This window comes from Crocodylus siamensis, chromosome 11 (assembly GCF_052110815.1).
Source record: "Crocodylus siamensis isolate JL-2025a chromosome 11, ASM5211081v1, whole genome shotgun sequence".
Classification (NCBI taxonomy): domain Eukaryota; kingdom Metazoa; phylum Chordata; order Crocodylia; family Crocodylidae; genus Crocodylus; species Crocodylus siamensis.
The window spans coordinates 63,527,636-63,545,233 of record NC_143405.1 but is presented as its reverse complement, the minus strand read 5'-3'; the positions used below and the strand labels follow the sequence as shown (position 1 = coordinate 63,545,233).

Genomic DNA, 17,598 nt, shown 5'->3' with positions numbered 1-17,598 from the left:
GCAGCACGCTCATCCCTCTCCCCCATAGCTTGGCGGCCAGGAGGTTCCTTGGCTCTTACCTATGTGCTGGGCACAGGTGTCGCAGTACTCGGCGTACAAAGACTCGAAGCAGTTGCAGCAGTACGGGCGGCCTTCCTTCATGATGTACCTCTGACCTCCCAGCACGGTTTCACATTCAAAACAGCAAAAGTGCTTCATGTGCCAATGTCTGCCCTCCGCCTCGGTGCACTCGTCTGCAAAGATGATCTGGGAAGAACCAGAAAAAGGAAAATGAGCCGCCCAAAAATGGCAGGCAGAAACATGAAGCCATTTGTTGCCCATCCCCAGTGCATTGGTTCTGACCACCTTGGATGTGCCTTCCAGCACCTGGGACCACAAGCATTATCTTTGTATAGCACCATGCCCAGGAGCCCTGCGCTTTGATGAGCATCCTCAGGCGAAGCTGTAACTGATAATAAAGGTGATGACAGCAGAGAACCTCACTACAAGGATGCGATGCGGAGAGGAAGGCAATCCAAGCTCCAGACCTGCACACTGCAATACAACTTGCATGCCTGGCACTTCCCAGGGTCTGCTTTCTACTGAGGTGCAGTAAATACACTGCAAGAACGGAGTGCTACCCACTGTCGATGGTTATAAACACGAGCAGAAAGGGTTACGGATGCTTTTAGGCCCTGGTTACAAACAGGTTATTGATCTGTTGGACTCTACAGCAACATGGCATTTATTAAGGCATCTATCAATCATGTATGAACTGCTTCAGAAGGGAACCTTAATATAAAAGGTGCGACTGAACGCAAGACCACGGACAGTCCCTCAGGGTGGCTGAGGTAAAGCAATCCTGGGTGTTCAGATAGCACTTTCATCCGCAAATGCCTTCAGGCCAAATCCCATTGCAATCACTAAGCATCTATGCGGGATCCTATTCCACCCTACTTGAAGCCCTGAAAACCCACGAGTGCAGAAGGCTGTGGGAGTTCTCCTCCTCCTCCTCCTCGCTGCTTTGTATGACTCTGTGTGAACATTAAAGACAAAGGCACTTGATGACATTTGAGACGCTCATGGTTTTTCAAAGATGCATATGGCAGAACACCCATTTGACTGGTGGAGAAACTGAGGCACGGACCAGTTTGAGGAGTCACTAAAAAATGAGCCAGCTGAGATGGGTGGCACTTGCAGGCATCTTGATCTCTAGTGACTGTCCCTCTCCCTGGGGCTTTGTACCCCCAAATCAGAGGGCAAGGGGTGGCTCAGTGCCTTCTGCAGGGCAGATTGGCCAGGAAGCCTTGCCCTGTAGTTCTGCATTACAGTTTTGGTGAGCACTTTTGGTCACTTTGGAGGCAGAAGTCAGCTTTCAGGAAGGATCTGAGTATGGTGCTTGTACTCAGACCTGTAGCAGGGTTTTGTAAGCCTAAAAGCCCATGAAAAAGATGAGCTTGTTTAAATCACTGGACAAGAAGGCCATTTTAATAGTTAAGCATTTGTTTTTTGCTGGTAACATTACAAATCTAATTGGATACATACATCCATGTCCTTTATATTCCATGTGCATAGACAGAGAGATATTTTCTGTACATCTGCCTAGAAAGGACTTAGCATTTTACAGTACATATGGTTTTCCACATGATGCTTTTCATAACTGTAAGAGCCAGAACAATTTCCTTCACCAGCCTTTTAAACTGAGATTGACACTCAAGAAACTGCGTCGTAGGTTTTTAGGATTAGATTACATTTGTTCAGCTTCCCATATCCCTTTAATCTCCTTTATTAAAGCCGATTTCAATCCGCGGCATGGTCAAGCATTACAGAGGAGTAAGAAGTTGAACGCACAGCTGCTTCTGGTTCGTCTGTGCAAAGCAAAAACACCGATCTGCCCAGCTGGACCGAAGGGACGCAGTTTATTGTGCCCTTCCAAGAGCTATTATCAAAAAGGAAACCTGGACCTCACTCACAATGATTCTGGGTTGATTTGAATATTGCAACCCCAGCGTGGATCTCCCTGGGGGTAAACTGGAAATAAAGGGAAAGTTTTACATGGGCCAGAAGAAACCACAACCATCCAGCATCCGATGGCTTTGAGTACTCGCCATGTCATTTAGAGCCATTCAGCTCTACCAGCCCCACACACGTGAAAACACAGACACGTGCAAGCCAGGCTGCCTCATGGCACAGCATGTGGACTGGATTGGGACCTGCAGAGAGTTTACACAGCGGTGGCAGCGGAGGTCATGCCTTCAATAGGGAGAAGCCTTCCTTCATCCACATATGGGCCCAAACCACTGCTCGCGAGCTCAAAATCCAACAGGACACGTGTGCTTTACACATTAATTGCACCAGCCCAAGCCGGATATCCCAAATGGACAACCTCCCAGTGAGCCATCTCCTTCACGAGGGACCTACCTATCAGATTTAATTTTCCCCACAACCCATGCACTCTGCAAGTGCTGGGCCACTTCCCAATTTGCATTCAAGCTCCTGGGTGCAGCAGCATAAAAGAAACCCTCAATGCTTTAACGTCTCTCCCAATATCATGGCACGTGGGCTGGGGGCAGTCTCTGCCTAGACCCCCTGAGGGGGGCTAAGTTTGGATAGCCACAAAACACTCCTGGTGAAGCTTGTATATCCACTAGGGAGAATCCCACGCCAAAATGGATGGTTTGGGGCCTGTGCTATGTCAGGGCTGACTGTTTGGCTAATAGATTAGACCATGGATTTGTGTGGGGAGGTCTGGATAGGGATGATCGTGCCTCAGGCAGGGGGCTGGACTCAATGACCCACAGAGGTCCCTTGCAATCTTACGTCTCTGCAACTCTATACCATGCTCCCTCCATACCTCAAGCAGCACAGTGCAAGCGCGAGTGCCCACTCCTCTTTGCCCTTACCTCGTCGCAGGCCGCACACCGTGGCTTCAGGCACTCAGCGTGGTGCCGGCCGCAGTAGATCTTCCCGTCCTGGTAGAAGTAGATCAGGTCGACCAGCAACTCGTTGCAAACGCTGCAGATGAAGCAAGGAGGGTGCCAGCACACACCATGCCCTGCTCGAGATGCGAACACAGCGATGTCTCCGCCGTTGATCTGGCCACCGCACTGTTAATATGAGAAGGGGGTTTAACTGCAGGGCAGGGAAGCAGCTTTCAGGGCGACCCTTGATGAAGCTGCCTTTCCCCGAGTGAGAAAGAAGGTGTTTGCTTGTTCTCTCTCGGCTGCAGCCAGCTCTGTCGTGGAAAACCTCCATTTGGTGTCACCCAAGTCTGCCCGGCCCTGGGTCATGCTTTATGTTGCAGGCAGCATGAAGATGCCATACCTACTTGTGCTGTCTTCACTACTGGCTGTGCTGAAAGGCTGAAACAGCTAGGGTTATTTAGCCTGAACATGGGAAGACTGCAGGGGGATTTGATAACAGCCTTCAAATCCTGCAGGGTGATTAAGGAGCTGGACTTTTCTCCATGGCCCTAAGGGACAGGACTAGGAGTAATGACCTCAAGCTGCAGCAGGGGAGATTTAGGTTGGAGGTGAGGAGGGACTTCCTAACTCGGAGGGTGGTCAAGCACTGGAACAAGCTGCCTAGGGTAGTTGTGGCACCTCCATCCTTGAATGTTTTTAAGAGCAGGTTAGACTCAGCTGAGATGGTTTAGCCAGGGAGGAGCCTGTGCAAACAGGGGGACGGAGCAGACGACCTTGTGAGCACCCACCAAACTGCAGGCGAGCAAGGTGGGTGACCTGAGGATGTGCTTCTTCCCTAGGCCTGTTATGGGTGGAAATAGCTATTTCTGAAGGGCTTTTAGCTGCCTGAAGGACTCTGTGGGGGAGCTGAATGCAGCAGCAGTAGGCTTGGCTGGCCTGTCACTAATCCCCGACTGAGAAACAGAGTGCTTGCGAGTATCTTAAAGCAAAATGACTGCCTTTTCCTCGGCTTTGAACACTGAAGCTTGTCAGGCCTCAGTGTCCATCCATCCTCCTTCTCTCCAACTCTTCCCTCCTGCCTGCTGATGCACCGGACACGGGCTCCTTACCCAAACACTGTGCCTCATCCCTCGTGTCTGGCTCGGGGACCGGTGGCTGGGAGCACAGGCTGGAGATTCACGGGGATTCAATCCAGCAGTGAGACAGGCAGGCGGGGCTGGGATTCCTGCCTGTACCGCTTGAACCAGGGTATAATAGCCTGCGGGGCTGGGATTCCTGCCTGTACCCATCTGGGATGCACCTTCTGGAACGTGACCCCCAATGTAATGCCACAATACACTTCCCTATCTCTATACCCCTCTGACCCCGGGGTGCCGTCCCCGACAACATGCCCAGAGCGACCGCTTACCTGCTCACAAATGGCTCCCGTCATGGTGACGGGGAAGGGCCGAACGTTGCCTCTGCCTAAATTTTCCCTCTTCCGCTGATTGCTGAAGAGCTTGAGCTCCCTCTTCTCCTCCTCATCCAGCGAGTTGCAATATCGGACCTACAAGACAAGTGGCGATAGGTGGCATCATCTGGCAGCAAGCCTGCTCCCCTACACTCATGCCAATGATTGCTGCTGTTATTTAAAAGGGTAGGCCAGCTTGTGACAAGGTGGGTATTCGAGGTTGGCCAGGGGCCGGCTCATTGCTTCTGCAAACCTTGCCATTGCTCCCTGCTATCTTTTGTCTGCCGCTAGGACAGCAGCTCCAAAACCAACTGCAAACCTTACTTTCCTTAGCTTTACCCTGGGGCTGCGGTGGCTCGCTATGGGACCGCACACCCAGTGTCAGCCCAGGGTTCATCAGAAATTGCAAAATAAAGGAAGGAAAGAACGTAAACAGCATAAGTGAGAATTTCCCCACAGTTTACAGAACGGGGGGTTTCCAGGGCTCAGCTGTTTCTTCTCCCTGATGATTACAGATGTGAGCTGAAGCCAACTCAGCCCTAGTGAGAGAGAGAGAGAGAGAGAGAGAGAGAGAGAGAGAGAGAGAGAGAGAGAGAGAGAGAGAGTGTGTGTGTGTGTGTGTGTGTGTGTGTGTGTGTGTGTGTGTGTGTGTGTGTGTGTGTGTGTGTGTACACACACACCAAATGGCCATGCTGCTGTGTAGGCAGAGACCGTGTCCAACTCCACATCCCTGACTCAGGAGAACAGAGTCCTTGAATGCAACAGAAAATCATGTGAGATATCCTCACAGCTGGACTTTTGCAAAGGGGTGGGCTGAGCGTCCACAGGAGTTGGATGCCTCCCTCCCAGCTAATGGGCAGGGAAACGTGCCCCTCAGCCGTCCGGTGCTGGAGGTTCATGCTGGCTTCACGCATCAAGCCTACAGGATCGGGCCCTACGGGATTGGACACTCTCCTTGCAGGTGTTCGCAGCTCCCCTGGCTACTGACAATGCCTCACTGTATTTCTATGGCAGGCAGCCATATACAGGCAAGCACATTAAAATATGACCTAGATAAAACAAGTTACCTGCATGTATAAAATGGATTCCTGAAGGAGCAACATGAAAATCTTTGTCTAGGCAATGAAACTTTCTGGGAGACAGGAACTCAGTGTTCCCACAAGAGTAACTGTCTGAATGCGCCACCCTGAACGACCACGGCTGCAAGTGTGGGGTCAAGGCTCGGCATCGGGCTGGATCAGAGATCCGGACTCCACTCCACCAAGGTCCTCAGCCCCCATGCAACTCTGCTCCCCCTTGAAAAACGTGGGTGACCCCGAGGGGCAGGGATGGCCTCGTGGGGTCCATTTAAAACTCATCTTGAGTTGATTGAACCAGGACCTCCAGCCAGTTTTAACACAGGTTTTGCTCTCGAGTGCTGGGAGTCTGCTTTGTTTCCCACAGAGCTCGATCGCAGGGTAAATGTAACATGTAAATAAATAAAGCCAAAACTTCACTTTAAAAGCAAATAAATCCATAGATGCCAAGCAAACAGCATCGGCGGTTGGCCAAAATGTCTCTGAAAAGCTGCCAAGAAGGGAAATCTCTTTCTGCAGGAGGCTGAAACCCTGGCAAATGGAGCAGGTCAAAGGACTGCTCTCTTCAGTTCTCCAGGAGTTTTGCAAACTGGAGTTCACGGCAGGAGGCAATTGGGAAAGACACGGGACCACTGCCTTTGCACAGCACAGGGCTCCAGCGCAGTGATGGGGGGAACCCGAGGCAGTTGGCTCTTTTTAAGGGAGATGGTGACTACTAAGTGCAGCGAAGTGCCCAGCAGCAGTCAGCAGCAAGGCCACGCATCCCCACCACGGGACAGCGGCAGGGTGACCCTTCAGCCACTCACCTCATTGTCATGCGGCGGCAGCTGATGCAAGAGCTGCTTGATGCGCAACTTCTCTCCGGGACTGTTCACATAGGGCACCTTGTCTTCGGGAAGGCAGCTGTAGTACTGGTGAACCTAGGTGGCAAAAGAGGGCACTCCTTGGGTGATTGGCATGCTCACGGCTCCTGACTCCCCAAGGGCCAGCGAGTGAGACAGCAAGCAGAAGCCAGGGTGCAAATACAAAAACTAAACAAGCCTGTCCAGTCAAACCAGCTGATGAGGTTTCAACGTGGACTCCCATCAGAGAGAGCATGGTGGGTTGGAGGAAGCAGGACGTCCCAAGGTGGCTTCTTACCATTTTCTCTGTCAGTCTCCATAGTGTTAGCATGTTCCCCTTGGCCTGCAGTGAGCACGGCTGCTCCCCCGCACCTCTACACCTCCACCCTGCACTCCAGCCCTGCGGGCCTTGCTGCAACAATTGCGAGAGCAACCTCTGTCGGGAGGCTGGGCTCGCCTCTCCGGCTCGGAGCGTGTAATTAAAAACAATTACCAAGAGCGCAGCAACGTGCCTTTGTGTGGGGAGATGCCCTCCCACCGCTCGCCCGGAGAATCGGGCTCTGCTGCAGGCGTCCGAGGCTCGGGGAGAAGGGTCTCTGTCAGGTCAAGGGGGGCTGCATAAGAACTGCCGTTGACTGGGGATGGGGAATAGGGCCGTTTTGCCCGGTCTCACGCCGTGGCAGAGAGCGGAGGCTGAACGGGGGAGTGAACTGGCTCTTTTCCCCTATTCCTTTTTTGCTTGCAGCCTCTTGCATTTAGGGTCCAGGCGGTTCTGATTCAGAGCCCGCACCCCTCACTCCTGGGCTCAGTAGCGACTGATGCCCCTTTCTTCCAAGAACTGAGCATTTCCACCTTTCTGCAGGCTGCAAAACACTCAGTGGGCTCTGCTGCACGCTGGGAGGGGAGCAGCAGGGTTGGATCCCCTCATGGAGCAGGGGCTTTTCTCTGAGATACCCCCCACGAGACTTTCCTGTGCCTTCACTGCCTTGGGATCCCCCTCCCACCAGGCACCCTCTGCCTCACAAGCCGCAAGAGCCTGCTGATGCAGCAGGGCTTCACTCAGGTAGGAAACACACCACCAGTCAGCTTTGCCTGGGATTTAAATGTTTGGCTTTGGGCTACAAAGCACTAACTGGCCTGACCAGTCCCAGAGGTCCTGTCGCCTCCAGAGTGCCCCTGGAGCCTGAGCTCATGGGGCTGTTGCAAAAGACATGCCTCTCTATCCCACCCAGCCTCTCAGGACTTGCACCTGAGCTGATCTCTCTCCCCCTGGGGCCTCTTCTCCAAGGGAGGAGAGAGCCTACATTGAATTCAACGCCACATTGCCAAGGCAGAGGATCCCTAACACTGGGGTGCTTCTGAAATCCCCCCTGCGTGACTTAATTGGGCAGCTCTTCTCCAAACCAGATCTGATCTTCATCCCTCCCACACAGCAAAACTTTGCACACTTGCATGTGTGTCGTTGCTGACAAAGGGACTGGCTTGCTGCACAGATGGCTGGATCAGACCCCCCGAGCCCAGGAGAGCTCCATCGGGGTATATACCGTGGTCTAAACATCTGCTTCTGAATGAGTTTGCTAACACTGAGCCCAGACACCAGACCCTTCAGCTACAGAGGCTGGGAAAGAAGCAGAAAGCTCCAAATACTCCCTCGCCTAAAAGTCACAAGGCAAACATTGAACAAAGGTACAGGACTTACTGTACACTTATCCAGCATCCTTCAGCCAGTGCCATCAAAGCACTCGCACAGCTCGCTCACGAGCCTCTCTGGGCAGTGGCAAATAGCCCCAGAGCAAGAAGCCGCAAGGGAAGCTAAGTGACATGTCCACGGTCATGCAGCTGCTCAGTAGCGGAGCCAGGGACAGTTTCCAGGTTTCCATCTGGCTGCAAGGCTACTCCATCCCCAGGCTGCATACTACAAGCGTCGGCCGACGTCTCTCTGCTAATCTTCCCATCCACCGCCTGCCCCAAGCTCTTCGCGGCTCGGCAAATGAAATCCCTTTCCCCATAGTGTCCTGGGACCTGGAGGAGCCCAGAAATAATTCCTCCTTGAACAGCTGCCAAATGACATCACGTCACCTGGGGCCCTGTAGTCATGAGCTGCAAGAGGTGTAGAGGGAGGCGTGTACTGTGGCCTACCGCCAGCACATGCTCCTAGGTGCCGGGCTGAGCTCTGTGCCAGTGGCCCCGACTGCTTCCTCTGGAAGCTCTTCATCCCCTCTGCGGGGCCCACGAGTGCAAAATATTTCTGCAGGGATGGGCACATTCATTTGGGAAAACAACACAGCCAGACCCAAGCCCCGTCGCCTTGCGTGAACCCAAAAGCAACTACACTACTAATACGAGGACTTTGGCACGGAGCTGAAATGCTCTCCCAAGGATTGGAACAACCTTGAATATTAAATACCGGCCATCATGAGTTCCCAGCTGCGTGAGAGACCCTGCATTCATTTGTTCTGCGGAGGTTTTTGCTGATCACACGGCGGTGCACGTATGTGCAGGTTTAAGGGGTTGCTGTCTCTCCTGGCCTGGACAGGTCCTGGCAGAGCGCATGGAGATTCAGCCAGAGTGCAGACAAAGAGTGAAAAAATAAATAAAAATGGGGGTTGTTTGGCCTCCCTTGAAACAAATGTGAGTTGTGAAAAGAGAATCTAGTATTTGAGAACAGACGGTTCCCAGGGAGGCTGGGAAGAAAAGCTGAAAAATAAATGGGTTTTCAGCTTGCAGAAAATGTGCCGTGCCACAAACTGTGGATACCAAGAAGTGTGACAATCCCTTGGTGTTAACCTGCTGCAGAAGTTTGCATTGCTCTCCTGGCAGGCTCCCACCGGGCTATTTGCTCTTCCTCTGCAGGCTTCTCTGGATAGTGGTGAGTGGTTACCAAGGGAGGGATCATTTTGTGGATAGAGGAAGGCTTCAAAGACAGCAGTCATGACTTCTGCTCCTGCACTATAGCTGTTCCTGGGTGAATTTCTAGACAGGCCAGGAAAGCGGAGAGCTGGGACAAGGTCCAGGTTTTTTGGGTCCTTGATTGAAGCCAGGACTGCAGGGTGTACAGGCAGTGCTCTCAGCAGGTTCGTTAACATCTCTGTGTGACAGTGCCAGCGGGACCACACGGACAGGGCTGCACCGCGTCCAGCCTGGGAGCCAGGGCTCAATGAGTCACATAGCCTATTTGAGGGCACTGCTACCAGATGTGGCTGCACCTCTGGGAGGGTCCTGAGAGCTGGAGGGAGGACGGGACATGAGCCTTCAAAAAAAACAAGAGCTAAGACCCAGGTCCCCCAAAGGACTTGGCTGACTCCTACTGGAAGGTACCTTTGAGAAACTGGAGGGTAAATGGGTGAAAATGTGTCTACCTGCCTACCAAGGCACTACAAGCTTGAATCATTATTTGCAAAACAGAGATAGTTTCACAGTTACATAGTAAGTAGGGTCAGAAGGGACCTGAGCAGATCAAGTCCGACCCCCTGCCATGGCAGGAAAGAGTACTGGGGTCAAACGACCCCAGCCAGGTGTACATCCAGCCTCCTCTTAAAGACCCCCAGGGTAGGAGCCAGCACCACTTCACTTGGAAGTTGGTCCCAGATCCTAGCTGCCCTGACCGTGAAGTCGCGCCTCCTGATATCTAACCTAAATCTACCCTCTGCCAGCTTGTGACCGTTATTTCTAGTGCTCGGGGGAACAGGGACTCACCCAATCCCTGCTGGTCTCCCTTGGACAGTTTGTAGACGGCCACCATGTCCCCTCTCAGCCTTCTCTTGTGAAGGCTGAACAGGTTCAGGTCCCGTCGCCTCTCCTCGTGGGGCCTGCCCCCTGATCATGCGGGTGGCCTCCTCTGGACCCTCTCCATGCTGTCCACATCCCTCCTGAAGTGTGGCGCCCAGAACTGGACGCAGTACTCCAGCTGCGGCCTGACCAGTGCCGCATAGAGGGGGCGGATCACCTCCTTGGACCTGCTCGAGATGCATCTGTGGATGCAGGACAAGGTGCGGTTGGTCTCCCTGACCGCGTCCCCACACTGCCGGCCCATGTTCATCTTGGCATCAGTGATGACTCCAAGATCCTTTTCTGCCTCTGCACTGACGAGAAGGGAGTTCCCCAGCCTGCAGGTATGGTGCTGTTCTTCCTCCCCAGGTGCAGCACCTTGCACTTGTCAGTGTTGAATCCCATCCTGTTCTCATCCGCCCACCCCTGTAACCTGTCTAGGTCCGATTGAAGCCTATTCCTCCCTTCTAGCATGCCCACATCCTCCCACATCTTAGTGTCATCAGCAGATTTGAACAGGGGCTTTTTACCCCCTCGTCCAAGTCACTGATGAAGATGTTGAACAGTGCGGGCCCGAGGACCGAGCCCTGGGGGACCCCACTGCCCACATCCCTCCAGGATGACAATGACCCGTCCACCACCGCGCTCTGGGTGCGGCCCTCCCTCCAGTTGGCAACACATTTGGCTGTGTGGGTGTTGACACCACCATCCCCCAGTTTCTTAATGAGAACGGGGTGACAGACAGTGTCACAGGCCTTCCGAAAGTCCAGGAAGACGATGTCTACTGCTACCCCTGCATCCAAGGATTTGGTGACCTGGTTGTAGAAGGCCACCAGGTTGGTCTGACAGGACCTGCCGCTGATGAACCCGTGTTGATTGCCCCTAAGCATGAGCCATCCCGCTGGCCCCTCGTGGGCATGTACCAGGATAATTCTCTCAAAAAGCTTACCCAGGATTGAGGTAAGACTAACTGGCCTATAGTTTCCCAGGTCCTCCTTCCTCCCCTTTTTGAAAATGGGAACCACATTGGCCCTCTTCCAGTCCTCTAGCAGAACACCAGAGCACCACAGATGGAAGATGCTATGTAAGGACCTCAACCAAAGCCCACTGAAAATCAATCAGACTCTCTCCATCAGTCTCGAAGGGCTGCAGATGGGGACATGAACACATCATGCAAGATCTGATGACACTGCAGCATTTTGTTTTAGCATCCTTTAAACAAGAACAACACGTTATTTCTTAGGGTAAATCAGTCTTCGTCACCCCATTATTAAATGTTTGCCACGTACAAGACTACCATTCTGACTCCTGCTCTCTCTCCTCATCAGCCTCTCCTTTCCCATCCTACCAGGCCTTGTTAACATTCACAAGCACTTGAGGCGTTAGGCGAGATGTCACTCTGGATTAATGTATTTCCCCCTCTCCTCTCTGACCTGTGTTTGCATTTGAATTTGGATCAGCTCCAAAGCAATTTCAAAGATCCCAGGCCAAGTCCTAATGAAATTTAACCTATGCTGCAAAACCCTGGACACCCCAAGCTGCAGTTTAAGAGGGGCCAGACACAGAATAGGTGGGTGTTGAAGCCTCAAGAAGCATTGGCAGAGCAAGTGCAATAATAGTGCCGTCCTGCTTCTAGGGAGTGCATGTGCATTCTCTCTTGCACACATGCACACACACACAAACAAACCAAGGCAAAAGAGATATTGATCCCTACGCCCATCTTTGAAGAGGCAAGTAGTTCAAACCATGTGCCCTTTAAAGTCATTACAGGCAAAAATTAAGAAAATAGCTAATAAGTTTTGGAAATAAGCAGCTCCTTCAAGGAAGGAAGAGGGAAAGGGAGAAAAAACCCTTACAAAATAAAACTAGGAAATAGTCTTTCAAGTTGAGCCAATTCTGTTGCAAGTAACGGAGGAAAATAATTACATTCATTCATCAGCACTTGTCTGTTTTTGAGCCTTATTAGTTCAGGGGTGGGAGGGTGATCTGTTAAGTGCCTCCATTTGAAGGTTAGTCTTCCACCTCTGAAGAAGCCGTGGCTTCAGGCTCTGTCGGTGAATCTCCGCATGCCTAGTGACTCAGTTTCCAGAGCTTCTTCCGAAAGGAAAACCTTACAGTCCCCATTAACGGTCAAGGCTTTGGTTTGGCAAAGAGTCTTGACATCCAAGGAAGTGGGGGGAACATAAGCACACTCTTTAGCCTTGAGATGTACCAAAGTGGTGCCTGACTACTCTCCCCCATCCTGACACATGCTAGATGGTATCTGGGTTGTGGTTGTAGCTGTGTTGGTCTACACGGGCAGGAAGCTCTTTGGGTAGATGTGGTATCTTTGATTAGACCAACTGAGTAGTTGGAAAAAAGTTCTTTGCAAGCTTTCGGGCGCAGTCACCCTTCTTTACCCACAGGTAGTCTCTGCTGTCCTGGAAATTCATAAGCCATTATGCAGAAGAGAAAGCATAAACTGTGTTAGCTGTTCAAAAAACAAGCAATTGCTCCCCTTTCTACATCGAGCCAGCCGGGAGATGCTCTTGTTCATTTATTTAGCATTCAAGCATTCCTCGGTCTGATTTTTCAAACAGCAGAACTCCAGTCCCTTTCACAATTCAGACTCTGGCTCTTCAAGTTTCGTTAGGGTCATTAAAGACAGCTTAGCAATGTCCATAACGTTTTCATATTTAAAAGCTTTGCTGCATTCAGGCTAAAACAAAATGCGACAACGCTGACCTCTTTTGTGTTCCACCCCGGGGCCTTCCTCACTGTCGTGCTTGTTAACAAAGCCAAAGCTCCCTACTTAAAGAAGTGCTCTTTCAGCTAGGAGAAAGTAATGGGATATTTTGGTTGCCAGGAGACGACCGCAGAGGAAGACTTGATCACATACATGTGGCCACCATCTCACCTTCAACCTCTGTTGACAGCCCTGTCCCGTCCCCAGCGTAGAGGCTGCCAAAGCTCCAAGCGTATTAACCACGGAAAATGAAACGTCTGGGTTTGATTGGTATCTCAATATACCCATGGATGCATGTTCAGACCAAATCCAAGCGCACTAGAAGAACCTCTTGGCTCTCACTTTGATGCAGATCACGGTCCCTTGGACTCTGCTCCATGACACAAGGAACAGCATTTTCTAGAGCTCTGGCCCACGCTCCCGGAAGTGAAGGAGATACTCCACCGTCCACCGGTGACAGACACAGGATGGAGCTGTTCTTCCAGAGCACCATGGTAACCAGCTGGGGAGCACATCTTCGTACAACCTACGATTCAGCTGCTGCTAATGATGTACAACAACGCAGTCCATTTTATCCTGCAATGTTTGCAACCAGCTGATGCTGCGAGTCAAGACTCCCTGAATCCAGAGCTTTTGGCAGTGTCTGCTGTGCCATTTGTGCTCTGGAGGGCCCGCGTCCACTTTGAGAGGACGGGAGTTCAAGAATCATAGCGTCGAAGGACTGGAAGGGACCTGCAAGATCATCAAGTCCAGTCCCCTGCTGCGGGCAGGAAGTTATTGGGCGCAAATGAGCTCAACAAGGTGCTTATCCAAAGCAGTAAAGAAAGTTAAAGAAACCCTTGGAGCTGGTGAATGGTCTGCTAGAAGCTGTGTCAAAATTACAGAAAAAGAATCACAGAAAATGAGGGTTGGAAGGACCTCAAGGGGTCACATCTAGTCCAACCCCCTGCTCAAAGCAGGACCAGCCCCAACTACATCATCCCAGGCAAGGCTTTCTCTACCCGAGTCTTAACAACCTCTGAGGATGGAAGGTCCACCACCTCTCTGGGTAACCTGCTCCGGTATTTTACTACCCTCCTCATGATAAAGTTCCTCCTAATAGATCTAACTTCAACTTCCCTAGCTGCAGCTTGAGCCCATTGCTCCCTGCTCTGTCATCTGCCCCCACTGAGACCAGTCCAGCTCCATCCTCTTTGCAGCCCCCCCTGCAGGGAGGTGGAGGCTGCTATCAAATCCCCCTCGGTCTTCTCTTCTGCAGACTAACTCAGCCCATTTCCCTTAATCTCTCCTCAAGTCATGTGCCCCAGTCCCCAAACCATTTTTATGACTGTCCCCAGTCTGTCTACATCCTTTTTGTAGTGGAGGGCCCAGGTTAAGGGCCAGTCCACCAAGGTGCTGAGTATACTAGCGCTGAAACAATGAAGCAGTTGAGCATATGCTTAATTTTACAGGCTCTGGCACTGGGGGCAGTGCTTTCCCGGTCACTAATCAGAGACCAGGACGCAGACCCGAGAGCTACCCCTCCGTCCCCTTCTGCACAAACCCACTGGGGACACTGGTGTTCTTATCCCTGCAAACGAACCGATGGTGTCAGCACACAGGGCTGGTACTGACTGAGCGGTGTGGAGGTTTGCACCGGTGCATGTGCATGCAATTCCCTTGGGGGCCCATCTCTTCACCTGCTTGAAAACCAGCTCTGCCTTCGGTGGGAGGAATGCGGCAGCGTTTCAACAAGCCAGCACCAGCTGAGGTTGGCAAAACAGCTCCTGGCACAACACGGAAAGCCCAAGGATCCAGGTTCTAGTCCCACCTCTGCCTTCTCCCAGAAGATGAGCTTCTTAAATGACATTTTTACGAGCTACCTAATACCCCTTCAAAGTGCATGTTTAAAACTGATGCACCCCTAAAGAAACAAATGCATTTTTTTCCTTGCCTTAATTGGTGTTATTTATATGAGTCACACCGGCCTGGATATTTTTTTAATTGCCTTTCGAACAGCCTGTGGAGCTCTGTGTGTGTCCTTACTGCCTCGCCGGCAGCGCAGAGCCCTTCAGCTCCCGGCAGAGGGTGAGAATGATAAGGCGGGAGCACAGTGGCCCACTGTTTCCCCATTAGTGCTGTGGTCCAAGGTATTTTTTGGAGCAAAGCAGCTTTTGTACCAAGGCCATGCACCGTGTAATTGAGAAGAAGAGAACAGCTAATGGTAGTTTTGCTGAAGCAAGGATAGGCAGGGAGGCAGGTACAACAGAAAAGCAGCTGGTAAAGCAATGCCTGGGGGATCTGAACAGAGTTTGGGCTTCATTTCTTCAGTCCTGTTGCTACTCATGGCAGGAGGCGGTCCCTTCCCTGCAAGGCTTAGAAGCTAAAGAGACTAGAGAAAGCAGAGATGGATATTTCCCCAGGAGAAGGGCCAACTAAGGAAGAGAAATACCAAGTAACTTGCCCAGGACCCAGAGTGAACCTAGTGCTAGGGACCTACCTAACCTGCAGGGAGAAAAACCCATTTTTGTGGCTTGGTCATGGCCAGAAGACCCAATTTTGCAATCATTTTGTGGTGACCCCACCCCTCAGCACTGATTGGTGGAAAGGCCCCAGAGGGAGGAGGGACAACAGGGTGGCTGCCATCTTGACTGCTGGCTGCCCTTCATACAGCCCCGCCCCTTGGTGCTGATTGGTGGAGAGGCATAAAGGGAAAGCCACTCTCTTGGCTGCCGCCCCGCCAGCTGGTGCCTTCCCCTCCTGGGCGGGCTGCGAGACTGGGTCGCAGAGGCTGTGAGGACCACTAGGAAGCCAGCATTTTATTTTTATTTTTATTAAATTTTTGGCGGGGGTTGATTTCCTGCCATTTTCCACAGAGATCACCATGTTTCATGGCTTCCGTGACAGTCACAAACCTGTGATTTAAGTGCTGAACCCGAAGCTCCCGAGTTGCAGTTATAGAGTCACAGATGATGAGGGTGGGAAGAGACCTCAGGAGGTCATGTCTAGTTCAGAGATGAAGAACTAACATCTCTCTTGTCGGGACAGGATCTGCTGAAAGGATCCACGAGTGTTTGTCCCTATTCAAAACTCCGGTAAGCCACCCTGTCATTGAGGAATGCCAGGGCATGCGTATAATCCCATGCCTCCGGTGCTCGAGTCCTTCTCTCTGACTTCCAGTTGCACGGTATGGGACAGGTGCCCGGCTGCCAGGTGTGTGCATACTCAAGCTTCCCCATCCCTGCCATAAAACATAATCCCCCCTCTTGCTAGCAGCAGAGTTTCTCAGGATGAGTCCCTTAAACGTTATAAAAATATCATCTAAGGTAATACCGGTGAGACTGAGGTTCAGGGGACCAACATGTGTACTAGAATCTGGGCCGTAAGAGCCCAGTTCCGCTGGCACCGTATCTGCAGAAATCCCCCCACAAAGAGCCCGTAGGATGGCAAAGCACGGGGAGATCCAGCTGCATGGCCGGGTCGTGCAGTACAGGCCGCTCCTTTCTCTCCGTCTGGGGCTGCAGCAAGGGTGGCATGTGCGAGCACTCTTCCCTTCCCAAATACAATCTCCGTAGTGACACTAGCCGATAATTTGGCTTTTTAACGGGGATCACTTTAAACTCTGCCGCGTGCCGTCATCTATCATGTACCATGGGACTGGCCCTGTTGCAGCCTGAGGTACTGTTGGTTATGGGCACATTTATCTTGCAATGACTTTAAAAGGGGAGGGGGACCTGGTGTTTAGGAATATGCAGCAGCTCTAAGGGGTCCCTGCTATGTCTGTCTGGTCCCATAGCAATACAAGCCCTGAATTTAGGATCTAAATGTGGCTTGGCTGTGGTGGTACTGGGCTGTGAGCCCTTTAAAATCCCTTGTAGAAACGATCAGGAACTGTGTCAGTACCTCCTGCCCAACAGCATCCTACCAGCACAGTCATCCTAGGAATACCTCCTGCAGTTGGGATAAGAATTCACTGCCTTTCCTGTAGTAGTTAATACTTCCTAATTAACTGGGTGTGATGAGGTGGGAGACACCCCGTGGTATAAGACTCAGTACCTCCTGAGGCTCGAGGAGCTCAAAGTATTCAGTGTCACCCTTGGCACTGGGTATGCGGCTACTCACCAGGCTGGGTGGAAACTCCTCGTACTTGGAGGTCTGGCTGATGTGCTCTGTTCAGGTTCAAAAGGATCACCACTTTGGGGGCAGGTAGGAGCTCTTCCCCCAGGGAAGATCTCCAGGCATGTGGAACATGGCCCATCATTTTGGAAGCCCCTGAGCAAAGCAAGGCAGGGCATCACATTGCCCTAGTGCACCTCATTCATCCGAGGTGAAAAGCAAAACTAGATTTTCCTTCCGACATGCGAACAGCAAGAGTTGCCAACTGCAGTTTAGTGCAAAGGCCTGTGAATTTGACTAAAATGATACGTGTTCCTCATGCTGCAGTACAACGACTAGAAGAGCTCCCGCTGTAGCTTGCAGGTATTATGAACTAGCTGTCTCTCACATAGGTCTTGCAAAATATCCAGAACAGTTCTTACTATGTGGTAAAGCTTTTAAGGCTCAGATTGTAGTACACGCGTTGGTCCCCTGAACCTCAGATACTTTTTATAATGTTTAAAGGACTCATCCTGAGAAACTCTGCTGCTAGGAAGAGGGGATTACATTTTTAATGGCACGGATGGGGAAGCTCGAGTCTGGCCCAGACCTGCCAAATTCAAACAGATTTCAACCTGGTTGCTCTGTTCTGCCCCTCTTCCAATTTGAGTTCATCCGTCTCAAACATGCGTGTCCACAACTGGACGCGACATGCCACGTACGGCTTTACTAACGCCTGCTGCAGTATCGAAGCTTTCTT

At 51.6% G+C, this 17,598-nt stretch overlaps 1 protein-coding gene across 6 annotated transcripts in view; it reads right to left on the bottom strand.

Annotated features, from left to right (window-relative positions):
• PRICKLE2 (prickle planar cell polarity protein 2) overlaps window positions 1–17,598 on the bottom strand; it is a 165,026-nt gene that overhangs the window by 21,112 nt on the left and 126,316 nt on the right. For all 6 annotated transcript variants that reach the window (XM_090021321.1, XM_090021320.1, XM_090021317.1 and 3 more), the window contains 4 exons: window positions 6,236–6,349; window positions 4,312–4,449; window positions 2,883–3,086; window positions 60–246 (listed from right to left, as the gene is read on the bottom strand). In XM_090021321.1, coding sequence (XP_089877447.1) covers window positions 60–246; window positions 2,883–3,086; window positions 4,312–4,449; window positions 6,236–6,349 — 643 coding nt within the window. The remainder of the gene's footprint in view (window positions 1–59; window positions 247–2,882; window positions 3,087–4,311; window positions 4,450–6,235; window positions 6,350–17,598) is intronic.